At 39.5% G+C, this 23,381-nt stretch overlaps 1 protein-coding gene across 3 annotated transcripts in view; it reads left to right on the plus strand.

Annotated features, from left to right (window-relative positions):
• The window catches only part of PTPRN2 (protein tyrosine phosphatase receptor type N2), a 675,251-nt gene that overhangs the window by 591,006 nt on the left and 60,864 nt on the right, over positions 1-23,381 (plus strand). For all 3 annotated transcript variants that reach the window (XM_064445017.1, XM_064445019.1, XM_064445018.1), the window contains one exon: positions 18,220-18,367. In XM_064445017.1, the coding sequence (XP_064301087.1) occupies positions 18,220-18,367 (148 nt within the window). The remainder of the gene's footprint in view (positions 1-18,219; positions 18,368-23,381) is intronic.

Genomic DNA, 23,381 nt, shown 5'->3' on the forward strand with positions numbered 1-23,381 from the left:
CAAAAAGACTTTGCCCGTAGAGAAGTGAAGGATGGCCTTATATGAGAAATTTGTGTCAAAAGAAAGTTCTGGGATAGGTTGTGTCCCAGAGGGTGAGCACCTGTGAGCACCTCCTGGGACACAACCTGAACTAGGGGCACATGGGATGGAGACCTACTGCTGGGAAATCAGTCAAATCCAAGATGTTGAATTTTGCACCCAGTTTAGTTTTGATGCTGAGTCAGTAGCAGGGTTGCTGTGGGACTGAGAAAGGTAAAAAGCAGTGAATAGTTCCCAGGTTGAACCTGGTTTTTCTGATAACCTTGGTATCCTGTAGTCTCTGTATAGTAACTTTTTGATGGTTTCTAAGCAATTTTCCTTCACTCTCATTTTTAAACATAAACTCTGTTTGAAATGAACTCTATGGGGTAGCTGCTATAGATTTTCTTTTAATTGAATGTGGAAGAGCAGGGGATTGTGTGATGGAAGACACTTTCCAACAAGAAAAACTATTTGTTAAATCCTGCACCACATTTTGCTGAAATCCCTTCATTTCATTCTTAAAGCTGCAATAAAAGCATGAGCAAAAGGCATCTAAACACACTTTTCTAAATAAATAGAGAAACTCCAGCCTGTGAGGGCCGATAGCACTGTGCTAGATGCAGGTGTACTTTCCACCTTGAGCCTAATCCATAGACACACAAAACATTTCCTGAGCGAAGGAGCGTGATGCACAGTATGTGAGTGCAGTGCACTGCCTGGGGACACGTGCCGCAGAAGTGATTAATTCTAGCAGGGACAAAGGTGAGGACTGCAGGTACGGAAAACAAGGTCTTTGTCACAATTATAGTGTGTTTGATTATTTAGTGGGTTTTAAAGTTTTTTTGTTCTTCCACCATGTCCTTCTACCACCATTAATTTCTCTTTAGCTCTTTATGGATTTTAAGAATAGAAATACCCTGTTGAAAAAGCAGCTTTCAACTGAGAAAAAATAAGAAGAAAATCCTTCCTCATACGGGAAGGAAAAGTCCATGGCAAAGTTTAGCTAAAAGCATAAACTCATTACACATGTGCTAAGTGGATCTCGATCCCAACTTATCTTTCAACTCTGCCAGTACAAATAGTTATAGGAGTCTCACAAAATGTAAGTCTCAAGAAGGCTCTGGCCCTAAAGGCCATTTCATCATGAACAGTCAGACGAGAGGAGTCACAAGGGAAAAGGCTGTTGTGTATTTTATTACTCAGTGACAAGATAGCCAATATCCCCAAAAGACATAAATACACTGTGGATGGGAAAATCTTTACCTCTCTCTCCCTGAGTTGTCATGCTTTTAGGGACAAGTGGAGCTCCTGAAAGACAAGTGGTTGCCTTCTGAAAGATCTTCCGCTGAAGAAATGGTGTTTATCCCTTCATTTTAGTTTTTTCCCCCTCCCTAATTGTTTAAGTTATTTTGAAACATTTGCCTGTTCGTTTAAAGCCAGGACTTGAAGCAAAGCTGCAAAGAAAAGTGCAGAAAATCTCGTTGCATATGAAAACAGCCCTACGTAATAGAGCCATAAATCTAACGGATGGATGTATGTACTACGTAGATTTCATCAATAAACTCAGAAAAAATATTCTTGAACAGGTTACCCTTTGATTCTTCTATTTTTATTTGTTTCATGTTCAGCTGCCTCCCTTTTTCTGTATTAATCTTGTTGAATGAGCCTTAGGAAATAACGACAATTAGAGTCAGTATTAAATCAAGAAAAACATTTCTCTTGAACACAGTATGAAATTAATTTCAAAATCTTTTTTTTTCTTAAATTCTTCCCTGTTGGTTGTTTTCCCCAAATGTATTCATGATTAGAAATAACTTGCCAAATTTCTGTGACTACATCTTGGTCTGTTGCTTGACTGTGAGGTGTTTATTCCAGCTTTGTTTAAGCTGCTTTGGTTGAATACTTTTAGCCACCTGATATCATTCCCTAAGGCTTTTAGTAGAAAGATGTGGAAAACATTTCTGTTAATATTCTAGAGTACTAATTTTAAAAGTGTTACATTACGAGAAATATATGACACAAAACTAGCTTATGCAATGATGTGCACCGTGTAAAAAGAAAGGATCACTGTCATGGCCGAAACAAAACTTGATGGATATCTGAAATTTTTTTCTGTTTCTCCCAGCTTTATTCTATTTCTACAGAACATCCAGCTAATGTCCAGGCAAGATAAGTACCAGTTGTAGCAAGTAGCAAGAGATGCTAGGATGCCGTTTAATGAAAAAAATCTGGATTTTGACAGTTCAGGTTGAAGACAAGGGATATTACTGAGTCCTCAGCTTCTTCTGAGAGTCTCATTAGTGGCAGAAACCAGAGATGAGCACTCATCCAGGAGGCTACTGGTCTTGTCTTTTGGCTCCAAATGCATCCTCAGTAATGAAGTACTTTTTGCTGTATTTGTCCTATTGTGCATGCTCGCATCCTGCATTAAGTCACTGATAACACATTGTAGCAGATATAGCTGTTAATCATATTTTGGATCTAACAGGTGGAAATGCCTGTTTAGAAGGAAAAGAGCACTAGAAAGAGGGTGGTTCAGGAAGACTTCTCAGGCAGGAGGCCCAAGATGATGATACATGTTATAGAGCATTTCTGAGCTGGTGGCAGAGTTCAGATGTGAGAAGGTGAGCTTTGACTCACTGTGGGATAAAGAAGTGGCTCACTCAGGTTGCAAGATATGGTGCACTGCTAAGATCGGATGACATGTGGTAAATGGGGCTTCAGAGTTTCTGAAAACAGGTAATAGTTCAGGATGAAACTGGGACTTGCTTCATGGTGCTTACAAAGAGGAGACACCACACTGGCACTGTGGTTTTGCACTGTTACACCAGTTGCAGTGTAAGGTACCCAGGAGAACTCCAGTGGTATTTTAGAGAGCTCCTTCTCTTCATGTGGGCTACACCAGCAGAAGTTATTGGAAGTGCTCCGGTTAAGATGCCATTGGCAGTGCAGGCAGCTTAATCCCTCCATTGATTCAACAAATTCTGTTTATTCTCATCTTCAGGGCAAGATAAAAAATTTATACTTTGCTTTCTGCAGCTCTTTCTGGGATTAGGCCTTAACTTGGCAGTGTTTTTTGAGTAAGGTATCAGAATTTGGGTGATATTTGGAAAGTCTAATGTGTAGGACATAGACAAAATGCTCCTGTGATGATCAGATTTTGCATATGCACCCATGACGCAGCCGTGGAAACATTTTTAAATAAGGAGATAAACATTAAAATAACCTGTGGAGTTCACTCGTGGATGACATAGTATTTGCTGTTCCATAAAGGACGACTACTTTTTGGTCAAAACCAGATAATGTGAAAGTCTACTACCCTACTAAACACTCCACTCCACCCCCCACCCCCAGCATGCCTTTATAAAAGACATACTTTTGCTATGAAGTTCTGCCCTTTATGTAACACTTTTGTTTCAGACTAGAGGTAATATGTTTTCACATTTTGTTGTTGGTAGCTCTCTCTCAATGCCGTCATGTCTCCCTCATCGTCTTGTCCTAAACTTGTGTGCTAATGCCGCTTTAGGTTGCGCAGCCTGCCAGGAAAACCCTATTCATAGTTGGGGAAAAGTACAAGTTGCCTCTTGTTTCTGGCTGCTTGCTGTACCATTGCATTGAGCTAAGAAATAGAAGGGGGGGGGGGGGGGTGTGACAAACTGCTCACAAGCATCACCTCCTTCAAGTATGACCTGTTATTGCTCTGGGAGTTATTCTCTGCCCTTTTCTTTCTGGAGCGACTATGAGGGCTGGTGTCCAGGTCCTAAAATGTTTCTGTCCTCAGTCTGGTTAATAGCAAATCCATTAATGTCTGCTGAAGGTGGCTGGTTTCTGGATTTGATGGGTCTTTAAGAAATATTTCTCTGACTATGTATCACAACTGCGTTATTTTTAAGATTACTTATGTGAAGGGTTGCCTCCTTCTAGCTGGGCTGTTTGTGCTATCTAAAATATTCCCATGAACATCCAGTAACGCTACTGCACAAAAAGCTAAGCTGTACTAGCTGTCAGAGTGTGGTGAATTGAAGCACGTTTCTGTGCTTCTTTTACTAAATATGTGCACATGCGTCGCTTTTCTTTGAACAGAATAAACAAAATATGACAGTGTCTCCTTATTGGATACATTGTATTTATACTCTGAGCGTTGAAGAGAGTCTGGTAATTATAAAGTTGTTCAAGTATTTTTCTTTTAAAATTAAAAAGGTACTGAACTTGAGAAAACAAATACAGTCAGTTATTTAGTACTGGATAGGTCTTACATTCTTTTCATGTTTAAGTGGACTGTAGCTAGTTGCAAATAAAAATACTGAAGGACTAGCAGTGCACACCCTGGTTTGTGTTCTTGCTGTCATCCAAAATTCACAGAAAGAAGGAAACATATTAAAGAAATTTGATAAGACCAGGTGGTCTGAGTGAATAATTTCCCTTTCATTAACATATTCCCCTTATTAACTCTGTAATTAATTGTACATAGCTAAGGAAAGCTATGGAAATTGCATTTTAAGATGTATCAAAGCTGACTTTATGCTTCAGACTTCCATGCAATTTACTATTAATGAAGCAAGAGATGGAGGCCCCAAATCTGTAATTATTACTTACTATTTGAATGACAAGCAAAGAATTTTATCAGCACAGTTTCAAATGAAAGGGGATTAGCAGCTAATGTTGAAATTGTTAATCTTTTTTATTAAAATAATTTTGACGAGAGTGTTTAGCCTGAAAGAGGTTTCTGGAACATCATTTACCATTAAAACAGCTATTTTCTGAGGCTCAGTATGAATGTGTCTAAGTTTGACAGCAGGGTGCAAATATTTTTTAAATGAATGAATATTTTATGGGAGCTAAGGCTGTTCATGTGTGAGCCGATGCCGAGCTGCTTGCTGTGTGCATATTCCTGGAATGTGTGGCAGGATGGTAGTTCAATATCCATCTCACCAAAGTGAAGATGTCAACTGAGATAAGAACTGTAAAAAGCTACAGCAGAAAAATCTGAGAACCAAAATTACACCCAAGGCTGTATCTGCACATGACTGATTAGCAGGTGGAAGCCCCATCAGAATCAGGCCCTAGATCTTGGTGATATTTTTATGACACAGAAAAAGCCTATAATTAAGTTTGGTAACAATGTTGCTTCATGTTTAGATAGGCCTTCTTACTCCTTTAAATAGTGGTATATTTTCAGTTTTCATGTATTTTTATTAGTGTCATGCGCCTTAGGGTGAGTATTCAGGGTGGGTGCTTTATACCCACATGTATGCTTGTGTACAAATACCATGTACAGCAACGGTATCCTCATATAAGTGTAGATAAGTTTGTGAGCAGAGATGTAATAAACATCTTTTAAGTGTTAATGAAAAAATACTTGGCATTTTAAATTTTAAAACTTTTCCTTGTAATATTTGCAATTTTCAGCTCTTACAGGTGTGTACAAACAAAGCTGACAAGGCTGTTCTCACACCTCAGGATGAGGAAATTGCAAATATTCAGTGACATAAATGGTGAAAAGCAAAGCAGTGGTAATTTAAAAAATTTAGTTTGCAGTGGTCTCAACCACATAAGTACTGGAGAAGATGCATGTTAAAGAACACTATTAATCTGCCTGTGTCTCATCATAGAAAAAAGCTAATGTAAGAGGTGTCACATGTCTTTGCCAGTGACAAATCTTACCAGAAGGATAGATAGAGATCACTTAAATGCTTTGATTAAGACATTATTTGCATGAGTAGATGGACTTTGTATAAAGATACCATCAACACAACAGAACCCCATGTACCTGCTCTACCATGAGATTACCCTAAGCTTTACCTCTCTGTGGGCCTGTGGGAACGTCATTCCGTTCACTCAGAAAATAACAGATTACAAAACCGACCTTTTATCTATAGTCCTACAAATGTTCCTTTGCAACAGTCTTGCAGAGTGGTACTGTAGCAGGAAGTGCCATAAACTTTATGCTCGCTTTGTTCATCAGGTAAAATCAAAGGGTTTTTAGTTTAAACATAGCATGCCTTAACAATACCTGAAGAAGCAGTTTCATTATAAAAGCATGTTTTGTATATATTAGAATTATGTGTTAAGTCAAAGGCATCAAGGGTTCTTCTTAATCTGTAAGAATCATAACAAACCGTGTAGACCACAGCAGTAAGAGACAGTCTCCGTGCCAGTGTGGTAAGCTGGTGTAGGTAAGAGGTGGAATTTGTCAAGGAGGAAGCTAATGCAGTATCCAAATCCGAAGCTTTTCTAAATGCAGTGGTATTTCTAATGCAGCTATTTATCTGCTGCTTTAGTAGGAAGGCACCCAGAAAAGTTGGTTTGATTAACCATAGCGACCACACAGAAGCAAGAACAATAAATCCCCAGGGCTGTACTGGCTTGTAGCAGTGGGGATGCCCTGCTGCTGCTCAGGTGCGCATCTGTGATATGCCTTTGTTTGCGTTGGCCGGTTTGACTGAAAGCAGTATAACAGCGTCTAATTACTATTAATGCAGTGAATATACTAATGGTGCCTAATACTTTATTTCTTCTGGAAGTCCAGAAATTACTTTTGTGTCACTGAAAGTTCTGCTGGAGTCAAGAAAACTCTGCAGTATCTGAGGGTATGCACCAGACTTTGACTTACAATATGGGTATCTTCACAACTGAATTTTGAGAAACTTTGTCCTTCAGGTAGGGTTGTGGGGCCTGATATAAGACATTTTGATTAAAGTCACTGGCAGCCTTTCAACTCACTTCAGTAACCAAAATAATAATAAGCCAACTCTTACGTAGCACTTTTGATCAGTAGGTTCAAAGCTCTTTTTAAAGGTCCATATCATTATCCTGTCATTTTAGTCCAAAAATCTCAGGCACAGACAAGGAACTGTCTTGACCAAGACTAACCTTAAGGTCAGAAGCAGAGTCAAGAGTAGACCCCCATGCTGTCATGTCTCAGTGCTCTGCTCTCACAACTAATCATAGTGCCTTTAACAGAAAAATGATCATATTGAAGGGTTATATTTTTGCCCTTTTTGCCCCTCATTAGTCTTTTGTAAGATATGAAAGTATGACACGGAAGTATAAAGGAGTTCTGCACCTGGGTTTGTCAGATTTGATTCTGCAAGTTTAGTTTTGGCTTCATTATCTAAGGGCAAAGTATTCCATATTGGGAGAGCTGGCCAAAATATATTAAATACACATTGGAAAAGCTTGTGAAAACCAAACTGAGGTTGTGCAGTCTATAGTTAGTAACATCTATGACAGAAAAGGATGCCATGTACTAATTTTTTGCATCTCTTCTGAATTGAAAACAGTTTTCTTCAAGAAAAAGTCTGCTAGATCCTTAGCCATCGCACACATGCATGAGCAGACATGCACTGAATTTTAGGTTCTTTATTTTTCTTTTCCCTTCTGTTTATCAGTAAGCAGTACTTGTTCTGTCTACTCAAAACTACTGCTGTCACTCTATCAATGTTTTCTCCTTCATTCAGAATGTAAAGGGAAGTGTTCCAAGGAAAAGAAACAGCACACGAGAAAATGTTAAAAGTTGTCAGTTATGACCAAAATTCACTTCTTTCCATAGCATCTTGCTTTTTGTTTTTCTTTTCTTTCTTTGTAGTCTGGTGTCTTCCTTCATAATTTTGTTTCTTTGTCGACCTCTGCAGTCTGTTCTTGGCTTATTTTTCTGTCCTCTTTCACATTGTCTTTTCCTTGTTCTTATTTTGCCCTCTGTCACTTCAAATATTCTCATCTGTGAATTAGACCAGTGTTCCTCAAACTTCTTTAAAGTGTTATCCCTTACTGACTTCCATGGAAACCCGAGAGTCCCAGAAGTAGGTAGGATGTTTTCAGCTTACACACTTCTAAAGCTTTTCTACCATCACTTCACAATCCCTTCTGAATGCTTTAATGAGAAAAATACTTCAGTATTTGAGAATCACTGAGCTAGGCCAACCTCAGTTGAAAATCCCATGGAGCATAGATAAAAGGTTACCTAAAAAATGGGACACTTCCTGTAGGTTTGGTAGCTGGGTAGATGCCAGCTGCATCTTTCTCATGGCCAGCATTGCTCAGTCTCCTACTGCGTGATGCTTTGGCTGTGGCTGTGAGTGTGACATGGAAGGGATAGGGCAGAAGTCAGGCATGTCTTCTCCCACAGTCATCTCCAGTAAGTCCTGAAAGTAATTCTGTGGAAAAAGATGTTTCTTCACTCCTTGCTGTCCTCACTGGCAATTACTCTAATTGGGTTACTTCTCTGCATCCTAGCTCTGGGATGTGGTTCCAAAATGGTCTTGAGTGCTAGGATTTGACCATTAAAGATGTTTATGGAGGTTGAAGTTTCCTGTCTCTGGCTGTTACAGGAGTTTTTTGAAGAAAAGGCTGGTTATCCGGTCTGTGCTTTCCCTGCTTTTTCTCACAGGTGACCATATGTTTACTTGTGCTTATGCATATTCTGCCGCTAGGCTGTGGGTATAGCATGGATTGCAAGACTTCTTGGATTTCATATTGCATATTCTCAGTTTTCACACAAACCTCTGTGTGTTTGTGTACAGATTCTTACTATCAGTTTTGATACTTCCCCCGCGCCCTCCCCCCCAAAAAAACGCTGAAAAGCAGAGGGATTTTCCTTTATAAGTCATGATCTGCTCCTGTGGAAGCACCTTTTCACTTTTATTCACATACTTACGATGAGTGGTAAGAGTATTACTGCTTATCCCTTTGCTCTAGTAGGGATGTTATGTCTGTAGAAATAATATTTTCCTTTCTACCGTCAAGATGGCCACTGTCTAGCAGAGGCATAATTTGCCAGACTATCTATAAATCACATCATGGGCTGTATCACTTTGATGTACTTGGTCATGGTTGCCTGGGTTTTCCTAGTCTCATTATCTCTGAAGAACTTGACCACGCTTGAAGAGAAGATTATTTTTAAACATGACATTTTCAGGATTCTATATTTATCTTTCAGTAATTTTTATATATAGTAAATGAAGATGACTGTACAAGCGCTCTGAAAAGAAACACAGACTTTAATTCATTAAAATCTAAATTTGCAAATACAGTACCCAACCGGGAACCCAAATTTAGATGCTTAATTGAGTTAGCGGGGCTTAGAGAGGAAGAAGGCAGGGAATTTGGGTTTGTGTTTTCAGCTAGGTAATTAGTGTGTAGTAATATATTTTTAAAGTTTTCATTTCAGACATACAACATCATTAGCAGGCATATAAATGAATCACAAATATGTCTTGGATTGTGGTGTGATGTTCAAACCATTAGTAAAAAAACCAAAGTGAGAAGAAGGGATCATCTGAAAAATAGGTATAATATGTAAGAAGAAAATAGCAGTTTCCTGTGAGAATGGAATTGGGTGTCAATATTTATCACAAAGAACTGAAGGACTTGAGGACTTGGTTTGGGGTTGGTTGGGGGGGGGGGGTGTTGCAGTTTTCTGTTACTTTTTATTCAGCTGTGGAGCTTGTGCTTTCGCTTTTTAACAAAGCTAGGAGAACTGCTTCCCAAAATGTCACAGTTGATGAATTCGACTGACAATAACCTTGGCATCAGTTCCTATACTGCGGAGTTGTGTTTAATGGAGAAGTTTGGGGTTTTTTGTTTTGGATTTATTTTTGTTTTTAAGAAATGTCACAACATACCCCATGCTGTGAAATAGCAGTATTTGGCTGAGAGGTCTAGCCCCCCATTTTTTGAAATAACATTCTTCCTTTATTTAAAGGCTATTTATTTTTTAAGATTTTTGTTGTGAAATCTACCATCAGAAGTACAGAAAGCCTGGAAACTGGTTTTGGCTAATTCATCTTTTAAATCTTTACTATTTAGTTTGTCATGTCTTGTATAAACAGAATCTAACGTGTGCATAAATTGAATTCCTCTACTCATCAACCACTTAAATCCTGTACCTCTAAACAAAACCCCCAAGCCAAAACCTGTTCTAATTCCATTAAAGTCAGAACATTTGATATGCTCTAATTACAAAAATTTTATCAGTTACAGATTCAAGAAGGTTGAACGATCTTTAGCCATGTCTATAAACATGATCACAGGAAAAGGAAAAATAGTGGTCAAGAAGAATGAGTTCTGAATTTCCCTGCAAAATAAGTGTTTTAGGAACATATTCTGTGACCTCAGGAAATTCACTTTGATCTTTCTGCCCTTTTGTTTCCCATCTGTGAAACGGCGATGATACTTGCCTCCCCTGCAGAAGTAATGCGAGCACTTTCAGGCAGTTGGACAGAAGGAGCTATAGAAATATAGTGATTGTACGGGAGCAAATTATATTCCTTTTTTGGTAATCATCTTCTTTCTGTTGAGGTTTATTTAAAGCCAATTAGTTGCAGGGGTGAAACTTCACAGGCATAATTTAGATTTTAGGAAAGGGGATAAGGAGGAGGAGATGGGGGTGGTTGTATTTTAGGACCAAGAAGACACCATTAAGTAGCTGATAATCCTTGAGAAGGGATTCTTTGTAGAGCGAATTTCTTTATCTTCTGCTATATTTAGAGAGCCAGGTAGAGTAAATATTTCATAATTAAACATTCTAATTTTTTTAATGCTTAATTTCTTAGCTACGTTTCCTTTCAAAAGCATACCTGCCTCCATCATTCCTGATTCAAGCAATGTTTAACATCATATGTATTTTCCAAGATTTCCTCCAGAGCTGAAAACCTGCGTCAGTCCGTACCAGGTTGTATCCAGCCATTTCACTGGGATTTCACTGAGCACCTTTTGCAGCTGGGAGCTGTAAGAAAAGGGATTACCAAGTATTTGTCTGACACACGCTGATCCCAGCACCTGCTGATTGGATTGAAGTAATCCTTTTACAAGTTACAAAACTCTATTATCACGGCATTAAAGGGGGGGAGGCAGTGGCATACACTACATTAATTTAGGTAAACAAAACATAGGTTGCTATTTAATGTACTTGTGAATTATTGTCATTCTTGCAAAAGTTGCACAGTAGTCTAGTTTGATAGATAATGTCATACAGTGCTCATGCAAAGGTGAAACTTCTCTAGAATCCCAAGGGCAATCATTTAAAATTATTTTAGATGGCATGCTTAAAGCATGACTGTACTGCCCGTGTACATGCTTACTTGTTTACAATAATCTTTACATCTAAAAATATGAAATTGAAAATACAGAATATCATTTTTTATTGTTGGCTGACATCACTGTGGAAGTTAATTTATTTTCGAATAATACAACCTATTTGAAACAATCTAAGGATATTATTCTCAACCAGGCAGAATAGTTGCTTTGTCAGAGAATTGCCTCCCTCTGTTTTTTTTCAGTTTGCTTTCATTACGTACCATATTATGTATGATATTAGTAGTGGTTTATGCTAAATTATTAGTAAAGCTTCACAGTAGCTTTCAATACTTAAGAGGCTTCGAAACTGCTCTTTTCACTGGTGTAATCAGGTACTGAGAGATACAAGAAAAATTAGATCAAAATACATTATGGTAGTAATGTGGCTGCAAATACTGAGGAGGAAAAATAATTTCTCAGTGTATTTTATAAAGACAAAACACAAATTCACAGGTTTTATTTCCTAGATTTTTTCATTTGTGGTTACCATAGACAGTTCTCGCTGATAAGATCAGGTGATCAGGACGGCACAGGACAAGTTAGAAAAGAGAAAGGACCCTTCAGCCTGAAATGATTGACTAATCAGATGATGAAATCCTGGCTCCAATGAAGTCAGGAGTATTACCATTGACAATAGTGGATGCAGAATACTCCCCAGGATTGAAAGTATGTGAGACTTTATAGATAGATGTTAATTTACTGAGAGTTTTTCAAGATACAAGTTCTGTGAGATACTGACAATGAGTGTGTGTGTATATATATATAAAAAGTCAATGTAACTAGCCCAATAAAGTCACGCTTTTGTACAGTTTGAAAACTCGGTTTGCTGTGTTAGGGCTAAACCTGGTGCTTTTAACGACAGTTACAGAGTGACATTTCAGAGGTGGAGCTGGTCTTGGAAACAGCTATAGGCTCTGCGTTATTGTGAGGTGGTTGGATCAGAGCATGAGAAACATCTATGGTGCTTCAACAGAACTATAACTATTGGAGAAAACTGATTTTCTTAATGTGTTAGTTGATTGAAAGACTTAAACTGGTTGAGATAGTGCATCCCCTCTTTATTTAAGGCCTGCTTTGGTAAGGAAAAAAGGTAGGAAAGATATGGGCATAGGTTGGCCCTGCTCCCATGTTTTCTTCTACATGGGGCACCACTGAGAGCATTTTTCATGGAAACGTGTGGTGAGCTCCCAGGCCTCGGTCTCTGCAAGAGCACCACAGCAGCTCAGAGAGGAGCGACCTTCTGTAAACAAGGAAGAGCCTGAAGTAACATCTGATATGAACTGTGTTAGGTGATGTGAGTAATGCTTAGAAAACGTGAAGGAATATTGTGGTGCTCAGCGTGGTCTGAATTTGACCCAGGATTCTAATAGTGACATTTACCTCAGGGAGCTTTATTTGAGCAGATGTAGGCAAGTGTGGGTGCACCAAAATAGAAGAATAAAGTAATCATAATTGTATAAAAGAGGAGTGGGGAGAAGGAAAGAAGAGGAGAGAAATGAACCTTTCTATTGCTATTCCCTGAGTCCAGATTCCAGCCCTAGAAAATAATGGAGCACATATTAAATAAGAAATTGCTGATTATCTAGCGAGAGATTTTTCAAGGGCATAAAAGGGAGATAAGTGTGAGGGTCTCATTTAAGAGGATAGGGAAGGCTGGAGTCTTCCCTTTGTGCGTTTGCTAATCTCCTTCATCCTTTCCATTGGATAGCTGCACAATGAGTAAGAATGTGCATAATTTTATAAAGAATAAATCTTGCCTGGACAAACTTGATTGCTTTGTATTTAACTAAAACTACAAAAACAGTAGATGAAGGGAAAACAACAGATGTAAAATATCCAGATTTTAATAAAGCCATGAAACTGTCTCATGAATAGTAAATTGAAAAATTAATGTCATTTTACTTTGGAAGACAATCATGTGGATTGAAATGTGGCTAAAGGATGATATACAAAAAGTAATGATCAAAAGCTATGTACGGGAGTGTCTGGCAGAGCACGGGAGCTGCTGTTAGATCTAGTTATACTTAACTTTTTAAATAATGATCTGTAAGTGGATGGAAATGACTTGTTGACTTTTACAAGTGGTATCACAGTGTAAAGTTCTGCACAGAAGTATACAGAAACCATATACAACAAATAAAGTTAAATTATCTTTGAAGAAAAGAGTCACAAGAAGAGATACTTGCATAGATCCATTAATTCATGATCTGTGAAGACATTGAAATACATAAGTGGAAATTACACAGAGCGGCAATATTCCATGTAAGCAGACTAGGGTTGACATAAATGGATTGGTGACAATGGGTAGCAAATTAAGTTTGCAATAGAAAAGAAATACTATTGGCAGCCCTATGAAAAGTTCAGCTCAAAATGGGGACTACTATTCCTTATTGAACATATTTGACTATTTTCAGGAATACAATGTACAGTTCAGAAGTTTGTGTCCCAAGAAAGAGTCAGGAACTGTGTTTTTAAGTTTCTACTTTAGATACAGTGCACCTAAATCTTAGCAAGTTTCTTAGCGAAGTACAAGACACAAGGCATTACATGAAGACTGGGAAATGGGCAATTGATCGACTTCTTTTGTCTAACTTCTATAGCACTTTGAGTAATATGAGTGGGAACAGAGAAATTTACTGTGAAGCCACTAGTGATAAAGTATTAAGCCAGAAAAAAGGAAGGAGAAAATTTTGTGCTGTGTTGAAAGTAAATTGGATTTATGCAGAAAAGTTTTCCTCTTACATATAGCCAATGCAATATGTACTGAAGAAGACGAAGTTTAAGCAGGACAGCAAAAATGCTGGAGTGTCTTGTGCCAGAACAATGTAGCCTACAAGTTAGCAAGGAACAAAGGCAAACAGAAGCTTTTACTTCAGTCAGTTGGAGAGAATAACAAAACAAATTGTTTCAGGTATGGTTGTTTAGTGCACAATTTGCTATACAATAGCTAAGGTCAATTCTCTCCTATATTCCTTCAGAGGAACCCAGTGAACCACCATGGCACTTTCTGGCCCTCTGCATCTCTGGAAAAAGTGACAGCAGTTTGAAAGCAGTGGCTCTCACACTGTTAGGTGAAAGGTGTGGATTTGAATCGTCACCGTTCACAAGGATTAAGATAATGTCCCATCCACTTCTTCAGCTGACATTTGAGATTCGATTAGACCTGTCAAGGACTGTCAATTTACCAGTTGCCCATCTTTTCATTAAAAAAGACATCCTCAGCCATGGAAAGAGTGTCTAATCAAGTACCGTATTGAAAGTATGTTGTCAAAAATAATTGCTTTTTGTACTAGCTGAACATCAGCTGATAAAATAGGTGTTTTTAAAACAAATATCTTGACAGATGCAAAGCATACTGTCTCTGAAGAAGGTATTTGGAGATTGACCAGATAATCAGAATTTAATTATTATATTTGTTAACCTTAATTTAGTCACAGAACGCGCACTGGATTCCACTCCTTGAGTAAAGAAAAAAGTAACGAAAAACAAAGTCGTTTGACACCATATTACAACATCAGCCGAGCACCCAGAAAGCTTTACCAAAGCCAAGCCAGGCCGCTGTGCTCTGTCTTGGTGCCTGTGTTCAGGCATGCTGGATCTGTCTTAGAATTTGCCACTGGGACTGGTTCTGTTGGCCAAAGATTCATTGTCACTGGACAGTTTTCTGTCCTCTGGCTGAAAGCTCATCTTTTGCCTTACGACTGGCATGTCTCACACAATAACAATAGATTTTTACAACACATGCCCCTCTCCACATAATGTCGATGCATCCTCCTTATCCATATAACATGTTTGGTAGCAAGCGTATCTCACCTGCATACAGGAGAAAGTGTGAACTGGGCAACCAATTGTCCTTGCAGGTGAGGCCCTGTGGATCAGATCTGGCCAAGCAGGCAGTGTTGCTTAAACAGCAGCATATACTTGGCATTACAGGACTTGTCTTGATGTGCCCATACTGGTGAGACCAGACCTCTACCTTTTTCAGCAGTCTTTGAGGAACATTACAATAACAGTGGTGACAACCTCTATTTATTTTACCTGCTGCTCTGGGATAAGGAAACGCATGTGCATGTTTGACATGTTGGTAATGAATTTCTTTTGCACTAGGCAAATGCTGCAGAATGTCTCATGAAAACATCCTAATTAAGAGGTAGATTTGAGTAGATGTACAATCTCTAAAATATCAGAAGTTCCACTCAATTTAATGTACATCCAGCAGCTCCCAAGAGAGTGTTTCAAAATCACTAAGCTTCTGTTTAGCAAAATGGGGATGAGTGTAGGGGCTCTGAAGGACTGTAAATGAAAGACGTCTTAACTCTGAGGGAATTGTCTGACTTTTGAATGCTTTAAAGCAAGCTTCTTTCTTGGTAGCTTTTTTAAACGTGTGTAAAGCAGGTGTTCATATTGTGGAGAGCCTTCCACGGGTCCGCTCAAATAATCAAACACCTTTTCAAGATCTGTCAGGAAGTGCCCTGTGAATCTGATCCATGCGTTGCAGGTGTTGAGACTACACGAAAAGTGGTTGTCTGGTAAAAGTAAGGATTTCAGTGTGGTTTCATTTGAACATTCATTTCTCTTTACACTCAGGATTCCCTGAAAAAGGAAGGTAAAAGTAAGAAGAGTATTCCTTTTTAAAGAGAGATGCGTTATGTAGAAATTCATGTGCACTAAAATTAATCAAATTACCTTAACTGTGTCATATTTGTCTATTTAAAAAGAAAATAAAATTTCTTTTTAAAATACAGTCCTTGAAATCATCTAGTAGACAAGTTGGAGCCAATGGGAAGCTCCTTGCTACATACAGCCCTGCCTTAGAAATCAAATGTTCATGGCCCTTTTCCTACAGCTTCGTGGATCTCAGTATTTTGGAGCCATTCAGTGTTGGCAGATCTGTACATCTGCATAAAATGTCCCTGAAGTCTATGGGATGTTGGTGATGGGCACATCAAAATGAATCAGATTAGAAAACTGTGGTTTAAAGTGGGAAGATGCTAAGGGCTGGTCCTTCACTGCCTGATCTCTGCCTGCTGCATGCTAAAGAGCTTCTCTGAAGCCAGGAGTCTTGGCTCAGTGTTACTGTAAGATTTTTCTAGTTTTTCCCTTTGCCTTGTAAAAATTCTTATATACCAACTCTTCTCTGCTCAGGAGGGGTTATCTTTTTTTTTTTATTACGTTCAGCATACATGTCCAGGCACAGATTTACTAGGAGAAAAGAATGGGATCTTTAGCCTCCCTCCTTTCCCCACTAGCACCAGCCTTTTGGCAAGGACAAGCAAACAATCAGGAGGATGGTTTCCTCTCATTAACCCACAGGTTAAGGCTGGGAACATGTTAGCTGATGCACACAATGGGGCCACGCAGCTCTCCCAGCTCCCCATCCGTCAGGTCACGGCTCTGTCCACTGTGATGCTTTTTCCTTCATTATAGAAAAGAAGCCATCACACAGTAGGTGTTTTGATTGTATGTAGGCTGCCACTATTTTTTACCTCCTTTAGAAACCTTTCTTCTAACGCAATATATTTCTATGTCCTTAGAGATATCCTTTCTGGAAGCGTCACTTCTTGAATTGCTTTTCAGTAACAGGTTTGATTTACAAATCTCGTCTAAAGATGCACACAAACCCTGCACAAAACAAAGCTGTGTGTCAGGGGCTCTTTTGTAACTGAAAAACCATTCAAGCTGCAAGAGAGAGCAGTCTCCTGCCTCGCTGGTGGGGTGGGCAGTGCAGTGGAGCAACGGCTTTAGCAGAGCTCTCATTTGGTGGAAGACAAGCTGCAAGCTTTTTGCGCCTTCTGTTAAACCTGCTGAGAGGGCATGTGAGCCTTTCTTCTTTAAAGCATGTTTGGGAAGAACTGTTTGACGTAATGGAGATTGTCTATGGAAAAAGGTTTTCTAAGCAATTAAACTGCTTTTTATAGTTTTCAGTGAATCCTTTCCAGGAGCTTTTTCTAGACAAGTGTTGCTACAGATTGGGCTGTATTAGTGAGTGCTCCAGCAGGAACCGACCACTTCGACTGATGTTTGGGCCAGAGGCACCCACAGCTCTGCTCCCAAGCCCCATCCAGGCCCTGAGCCTGTGTCCTAAACAGTCTGTCCCTTGTTTAAGGACGTTAACTTCAACCTACCTTGGAAAGATAGTATGGAGTTTAATTTACAAATGGAAATTTACAAAAAGATAACAGGCTCTGAAAGATAATTTGGCTATTCAAGTAGGCTTACAGTACCAGGTGGTCACTTTCTTAATTTTAATGTTAAAGAGAGGGGAAGATTTCTCTTTTATCCCATACTTCCTCATTTCTGCTCTCTTCCCTTCATCTACTTGGCTGATATTCAGGTCCATGGGGTGAAGGAATAGGGGTTTGGTTCACATTTGGCAAACCTTTGGAACTGCTGTACTGAATCTCTAGCCTTGGGACATCTGCAAGATCTTAAGACCTACACCAATATATTCTGATGGGCCATCATTCCTGCCACAGCCAGATAATTCTTCTTTACTGATGCTTCTTCTAACATTGTTGACTTTACTGAATGCCAGGTATAATCTTTAACAACATATATTAATATTCATTAACAGCAACTTCTCTGTTCAAAGCCCTCTCTGTGCCAGCCCATGTGCAGGATGAGTTCCTAATGACCCAGTACTTGAGACATGACACTTCAGCCTGGCAAGTTTTTAATTCTCCTCAACAGCTGTATCATTGCTGTGACTTGCATATGTGCTTGAATGTTAGTTTTAAAAGAGTTCGGTTTGACATGAGCTGTTGTTATAGTAAGTCATTTCTATCAATGGGCTTTTGTTTCTTTTCATCGCCTGATGAAATAGACATTTGGGCTTACATATTCTAGGTACTGAAGAAGAAATAGTTTTGTCCTGAAGCTCAGTAGCTGGCAGTTTCAAGCATTTCTTCTCTGTTAGCGCTGGTACATTTTAGCATTCTCATTTTGTATAGCACAAATAAGCTTGAAGGTAACTCGCTTAAGTGAATGAATTAGCCATAAGGCTGAGTGTGTTTTGTCCCCAAAGCTCAGAATTCCTGTGCTTTTCATCCTGAGATCCATCCTTTTAACTTAGCTTTGAGCCTAGCTAAGTCAATGCTTAATACAGTATTCTTTTAATTCCAGTCCTACATGGAAGATCATCTGAAAAACAAGAATCGTCTGGAGAAAGAGTGGGAAGCTCTATGTGCTTATCAGGCTGAACCTAATGCCACCACCATTGCACAGAAGGAGGAAAATATCCAGAAGAATCGCTCACGGGCTGTAGTACCATGTATGTACACTTTAATTTGGATGATTGCATCTTAAGTTCTTGATACGTTTCTCAATATGCTTTGCACAGTGGTTTGAAAGCTACAGATGACAGGCAAACAGAATACAGAGTAGCTTAACTGTGTACTAGAAAACTCTAGCTACACCTATGGGCTGGGTGCATGTCCTGTTGTCATATCAGAGACTGTTTATCTCCTTATAAGTTGCATATATGTTACAAAAATGCACAGCTATGTCACATAGCACTGCTGCTGCAGCTGTGCTGCCTCATGAAATTCAATAGCCAGAGTGCTTTTCAATGCTGGAATGTACTTTCTGTACAAGAGTGGCATCTGTAGCCATTCAACAGAAAGAAGTTTGGCTTGTGTTTAGACAAGTTGGTATCATGTCCGTCCAACAGTAATACCAGCAGTCTATAATCAGAGCTAGATGATCTGTTGATCAGATACTCAGCTGTACTGAATGAGCCCCTTTAGGTTTCAGTGGATAAGCTTGCAAACTGCTTCTCTCTCTGCTAGGCTTAGGATAAAAAGAGAAAAAGAAAAAAAAACCCAGCCAGTGTTTATATTCCTAGAATCTGCTCCTCCCTGTAAGCAGCCACCTTTCTGAGCTTGAAATAAAAGCAACATATTTTTCCTATGCAAATATATGTATGTCATAGACTGCATTGGTAATCTATGGGCACACATTTTATTAAGCAACCAATGAAACAAAACTGAAACTGAGAATATATGCACAGTCCACAGCAACAAAAATGCTCTCAGTCAGTGTGCCCACAATCCAGCTGGGTATCTTGGCAAACATATATAGCTATTTTAATTTTTGAAGTGCCCTGAAAACATTAATTTTCCCTATGAGAGCCTTGAGTAAGTACTAGTCCTCCTTTAGAAATGGGGAAATGACAGGTAACACATTAAGTAAATGTCAGAACCAGATTTAGAGTGAAGATTCTTTGGAAGTGCATGATAATTTAACTGAGCCCATCAGTGCTTGCATATTTGCTTCAGCAGAGTTTGTCTCTCTTGTTTATTTAGCGGCTCTTTCTGCAATACTTTGCTGCTTAGGAGAGGAATACAGTAGTTTCATTATATGAATTTTCCTGAGTAAATATGGTGCTGGTCAAAAGCCTTTCAGGGCAACAGCAACAGTTCGGTGACCTCCATGTGTTTTGGGATCAGGTCTGTTGAAACATTCTAAAGAAGTAACTATGAAAGTTAAAGAAGTGCAAGACTTCTGTGCTCTTTTCCATCCAGAAAAACTAGCATTTAACCGACACAATAGGAAGTCAAAATTACTCCATGATAATGTGTATTGATCCAGATTGATCTTCCTGCTTAAAGTGTTCTTTTCAGTGTGGACTTGCAGTCAGACCATCTTAAGCTGTTCCAAGTCTCTGCTCATAAGTTAAGCTAGATTGTTTCTGGTTGCAGCCTTGGAGACAGCATGGGAGCTACAGGTGTTGCCAGAAATTGATGCTGGTTATTCAGCTGATGTAGGAAACGTGCCTACATGATACAATGAGCACTAAGATAGGGACCCTCATACTAGACGGTTCTAGCTCTGAATCCCGAAGTAATAGAGCTGTGCCAGTGCTAAAGAGCAGAATTTTTTAGCTAGGGTGTCATGCCACACTACAGCTGAACTATTTTCAGAGCTAAGATAGTCTGTGTCTTTTCATCCTATTGTACCATGTGGATGAATCAGCCCACACTGATCAGCGTTCTATTGACAAGTCTCTGCCCGTTGCTTCTTCCATGGCATGTTGTTATGCCTGTTCTTCCCATCGCTGAGCGCAGACTGAATCAGTACTACCTGGGAAGGTACTTGGACATGGACAGGGTGGCCACAATTTATTTGAAGCTTTAATTAGAAGTATTTTAGCACTTCCCCAGGGAAGTGGTTGACTCGGCCACATTGGACACCTTTAAGAGTCGCCTGGACAGGGTGCTGGGCCATCTTGTCTAGACTGTGCTCTCCTAGAAAGGTTGGACTAGATGATCCCTGAGGTCCCTTCCAACCTGGGATTCTGTGATTCTGTGATTTAAAATCCCTTAGTACTTTTACAAGAGTATAATGCTACTTTTTGGCTTTGTTACAATGTGGAAACTTCTATTATAGCTATTAGTGCACTGGGAACGTTATTTTTTTTACTGAATTGCACAAAGTTACCTGCCCTCACTTTCTGAAGTTGCTATGCACTGGTAAACAGTTGTCATGTTGTACCCTTAAAACTATTTTGATGATGGGTAGAAAGTGTGGCATGGAGTTTAAACAACATTAAATTTTGATAAGGTGATGGTTATTGTACACTCTAAGATTAGACTGAGACGAGAAAGAGCCCAGTTTGCCCACTTTCTTTTGACTATAGCAAAAAGTCACAAATTTGCTTCATAATAAATTAAGAAGCAAAGCTGGTATGGTTTTGATTTGCTACAAAGTTGTTATACTACATTCAAAGTATTCTCACAGAGTAATGCTTTGTTAGCATTTCCCTACCCTTCTCGTATTCACAATCACCTTGACAAGGTAGAACAAGGTTGCCAATTCAAATAAAAGATTTCATCTTAGGAAGGCTTCAAAGAAGCTTTAATATTATGTTGTACTTACTTTGCATTCTTCTTTCTTAATCAGTCAGAAAATAATATGATATTTTTTACTGATTACATAACTGATGTAATTTCTAGATTAACGTCATTAATCTCACAATTTTATCATAGTTTACTCTTATACCTATCTTCTTTATTTACAAGGAGCTTTTAAAATACTTGGTAGCAGAACACCTTGACATTGCACTTAATTAATTACTACTTAAAAAAATTCTAACTGAAGTAACTTGGACCTTCTAGATTAACAAAACTGCACCCCTTTATCCAAACAAGCAGAATGCTATAATTTAGGGCAGTGTGATGCCTTTTTTTCTGTATGAACACATGAGCAGCTCAATTTGTTGATGTCCAAAGAAAAGCTTTCCTGACTTTTTTTCTCTTCTTACACCTCTGCAAAATAAAACCATCTCAATAGGGTGGTTACTGTATGTTGTTATTTATGGATACCGTAGATACATATGGGTAATTTAAACATTTGACAAACAACATTTTGCAGTGAACATGTGTCAAAAGCTGTCTACTGTAGCTGTGTCCATGGGTCATTGTATATATTACAGCAACCCGCTTACCTCTGTGCTTTGATTTTCCACCAAACGAAAGCAAAGCATTTGGGGTAGCATGTACCCAGCTCTGAGGCTTGTGTGCAGTCTGAGCACAGCCAGGGGATGTGCACCAAGGGCAGGAACGCCTGACCAGAGGGTACTTGCTCTGGGTGTGCGCATTATCCATATCAGGAATGCACGTACAAATAGTGCTCTGGAATAAATGAACTTGATTTCAGTTCAGATCTAAGAGTTCTGTTTTGTGCAATTAACCTATGGGCAAAATAATGACAATCCACAAATTTTGATTCTTCACAGTCTTCATGCTCCTTCAGTTTTGCTCCTCAGTAGTTCTTCGCTTTATTACTTCAGTGTAGTTCTGTATAGTACTTTGTATGGAAAAAAAATCAGTCTAAATCTAGAAGGAAGAGTATGATCATAGATTCATAAAATCATAGCATCGTTAAGGTTGGAAAAGACCCTTAAGATCATCAAGTCCAACTATTAACCTATCACTGCCAAGTCCACCACTAACCCATGTCCCTAAGCACCACATCTACATATCTTTTAAATACCTCCAGGGACACAGACTCAACCACCTCCCTGGGCAGCCTGTTCCAATGCTTGACAACCCTTTCAGTGAAGAAAATTTTCCTTATATCCAATCTAAACTTCCCCTGGCGCAGCCTGAGGCCATTTCCTCTCATCCTATCGCTCATTACTAGGGAGAAGAGTCCGACCCCCACCTCACTACACCCTCCTTTCAAGTAGTTGTAGAGAGCAACAAGGTCTCCCCTCAGCCTCCTCTTCTCCAAACTAAACAACCCCAGTTCCCTCAGCCACTCCTCATAAGACTTGTTTTCCAGACCTTTCACCAGCTTCACTGCCCTTCTCTGGACACGCTCCAGCACCTCAATGTCCTTCTTGTCCTGAGGGGCCCAAAACTGAACACAGCACTCGAGGTGTGGCCTCACCAGTGCTGAGTACAGGGGCACGATCACCTCCCTGCTCCTGCTGGCCACACTATTGCTGATACAAGCCAGGATGCCATTGGCCTTCTTGGCCACCTGAGCACACACTGGTTCATGCTCAGCCGGCTGTCAACCAACACCCCCAGGTCCTTTTCCACTGGGCAGCTCTCCAGCCACTCCTCCCCAAGCCTGTAGCGTTGCATGGGGTTATTGTGACCCAAGTGCAGGACCCGGCACTTGGCCTTGTTGAATCTCATACCGTTGGGTCCGGCCCAACGATCCAGCCTGTCCAGGTCCCTCTGTAGGGCCTTCCTGCCCTCCAGCAGATCAACACTTCCACCCAGCTTGGTGTCATCTGCAAATTTACTGAGGGTGCACTCAATCCCCTCATCCAGATCATCAATGAAGATACTGAACAGGACCAGCCCCAACACTGAGCCCTGGGGCAGAATGTGATCTGTGCAAAATGTGCCAGGTTGATTGAAGTGAGGTTTGCTCTGCTCTATGATGCCTGGATTCAGACAACCCAAAGTTGCCCATACTCCTTGTGTCCAGCCTTTGTTTTTTGATTCTGTTCCTTCAGAAGTACCTGACTAAAAAGAAACAGAAGACAGAAGGAATTAGGCAACATGTGAGTCTTACGTTTTCCAAGGTTTCAATCCCCATCTGAAAACCAACAAAAGTAATAGATCTTCATTAGGTCACAGGGCCACTGTGAGATAAATAGAAGACTGTAAGATGGCATACTCCTGTAGTATTGGTGTCAGTTTAAATAATCCAGATAGATATCACATTTTGCACTCAACTCAGTTGTTTAAGCACAGGAACCTAGTGCCATTTGAGATGCCTGAAGTATCCAAGGCACCATGCATAGCTGGTAGGTATAACACAGGCTC

This window comes from Phalacrocorax carbo, chromosome 2 (assembly GCF_963921805.1).
Source record: "Phalacrocorax carbo chromosome 2, bPhaCar2.1, whole genome shotgun sequence".
Classification (NCBI taxonomy): Eukaryota; Metazoa; Chordata; class Aves; order Suliformes; family Phalacrocoracidae; genus Phalacrocorax; species Phalacrocorax carbo.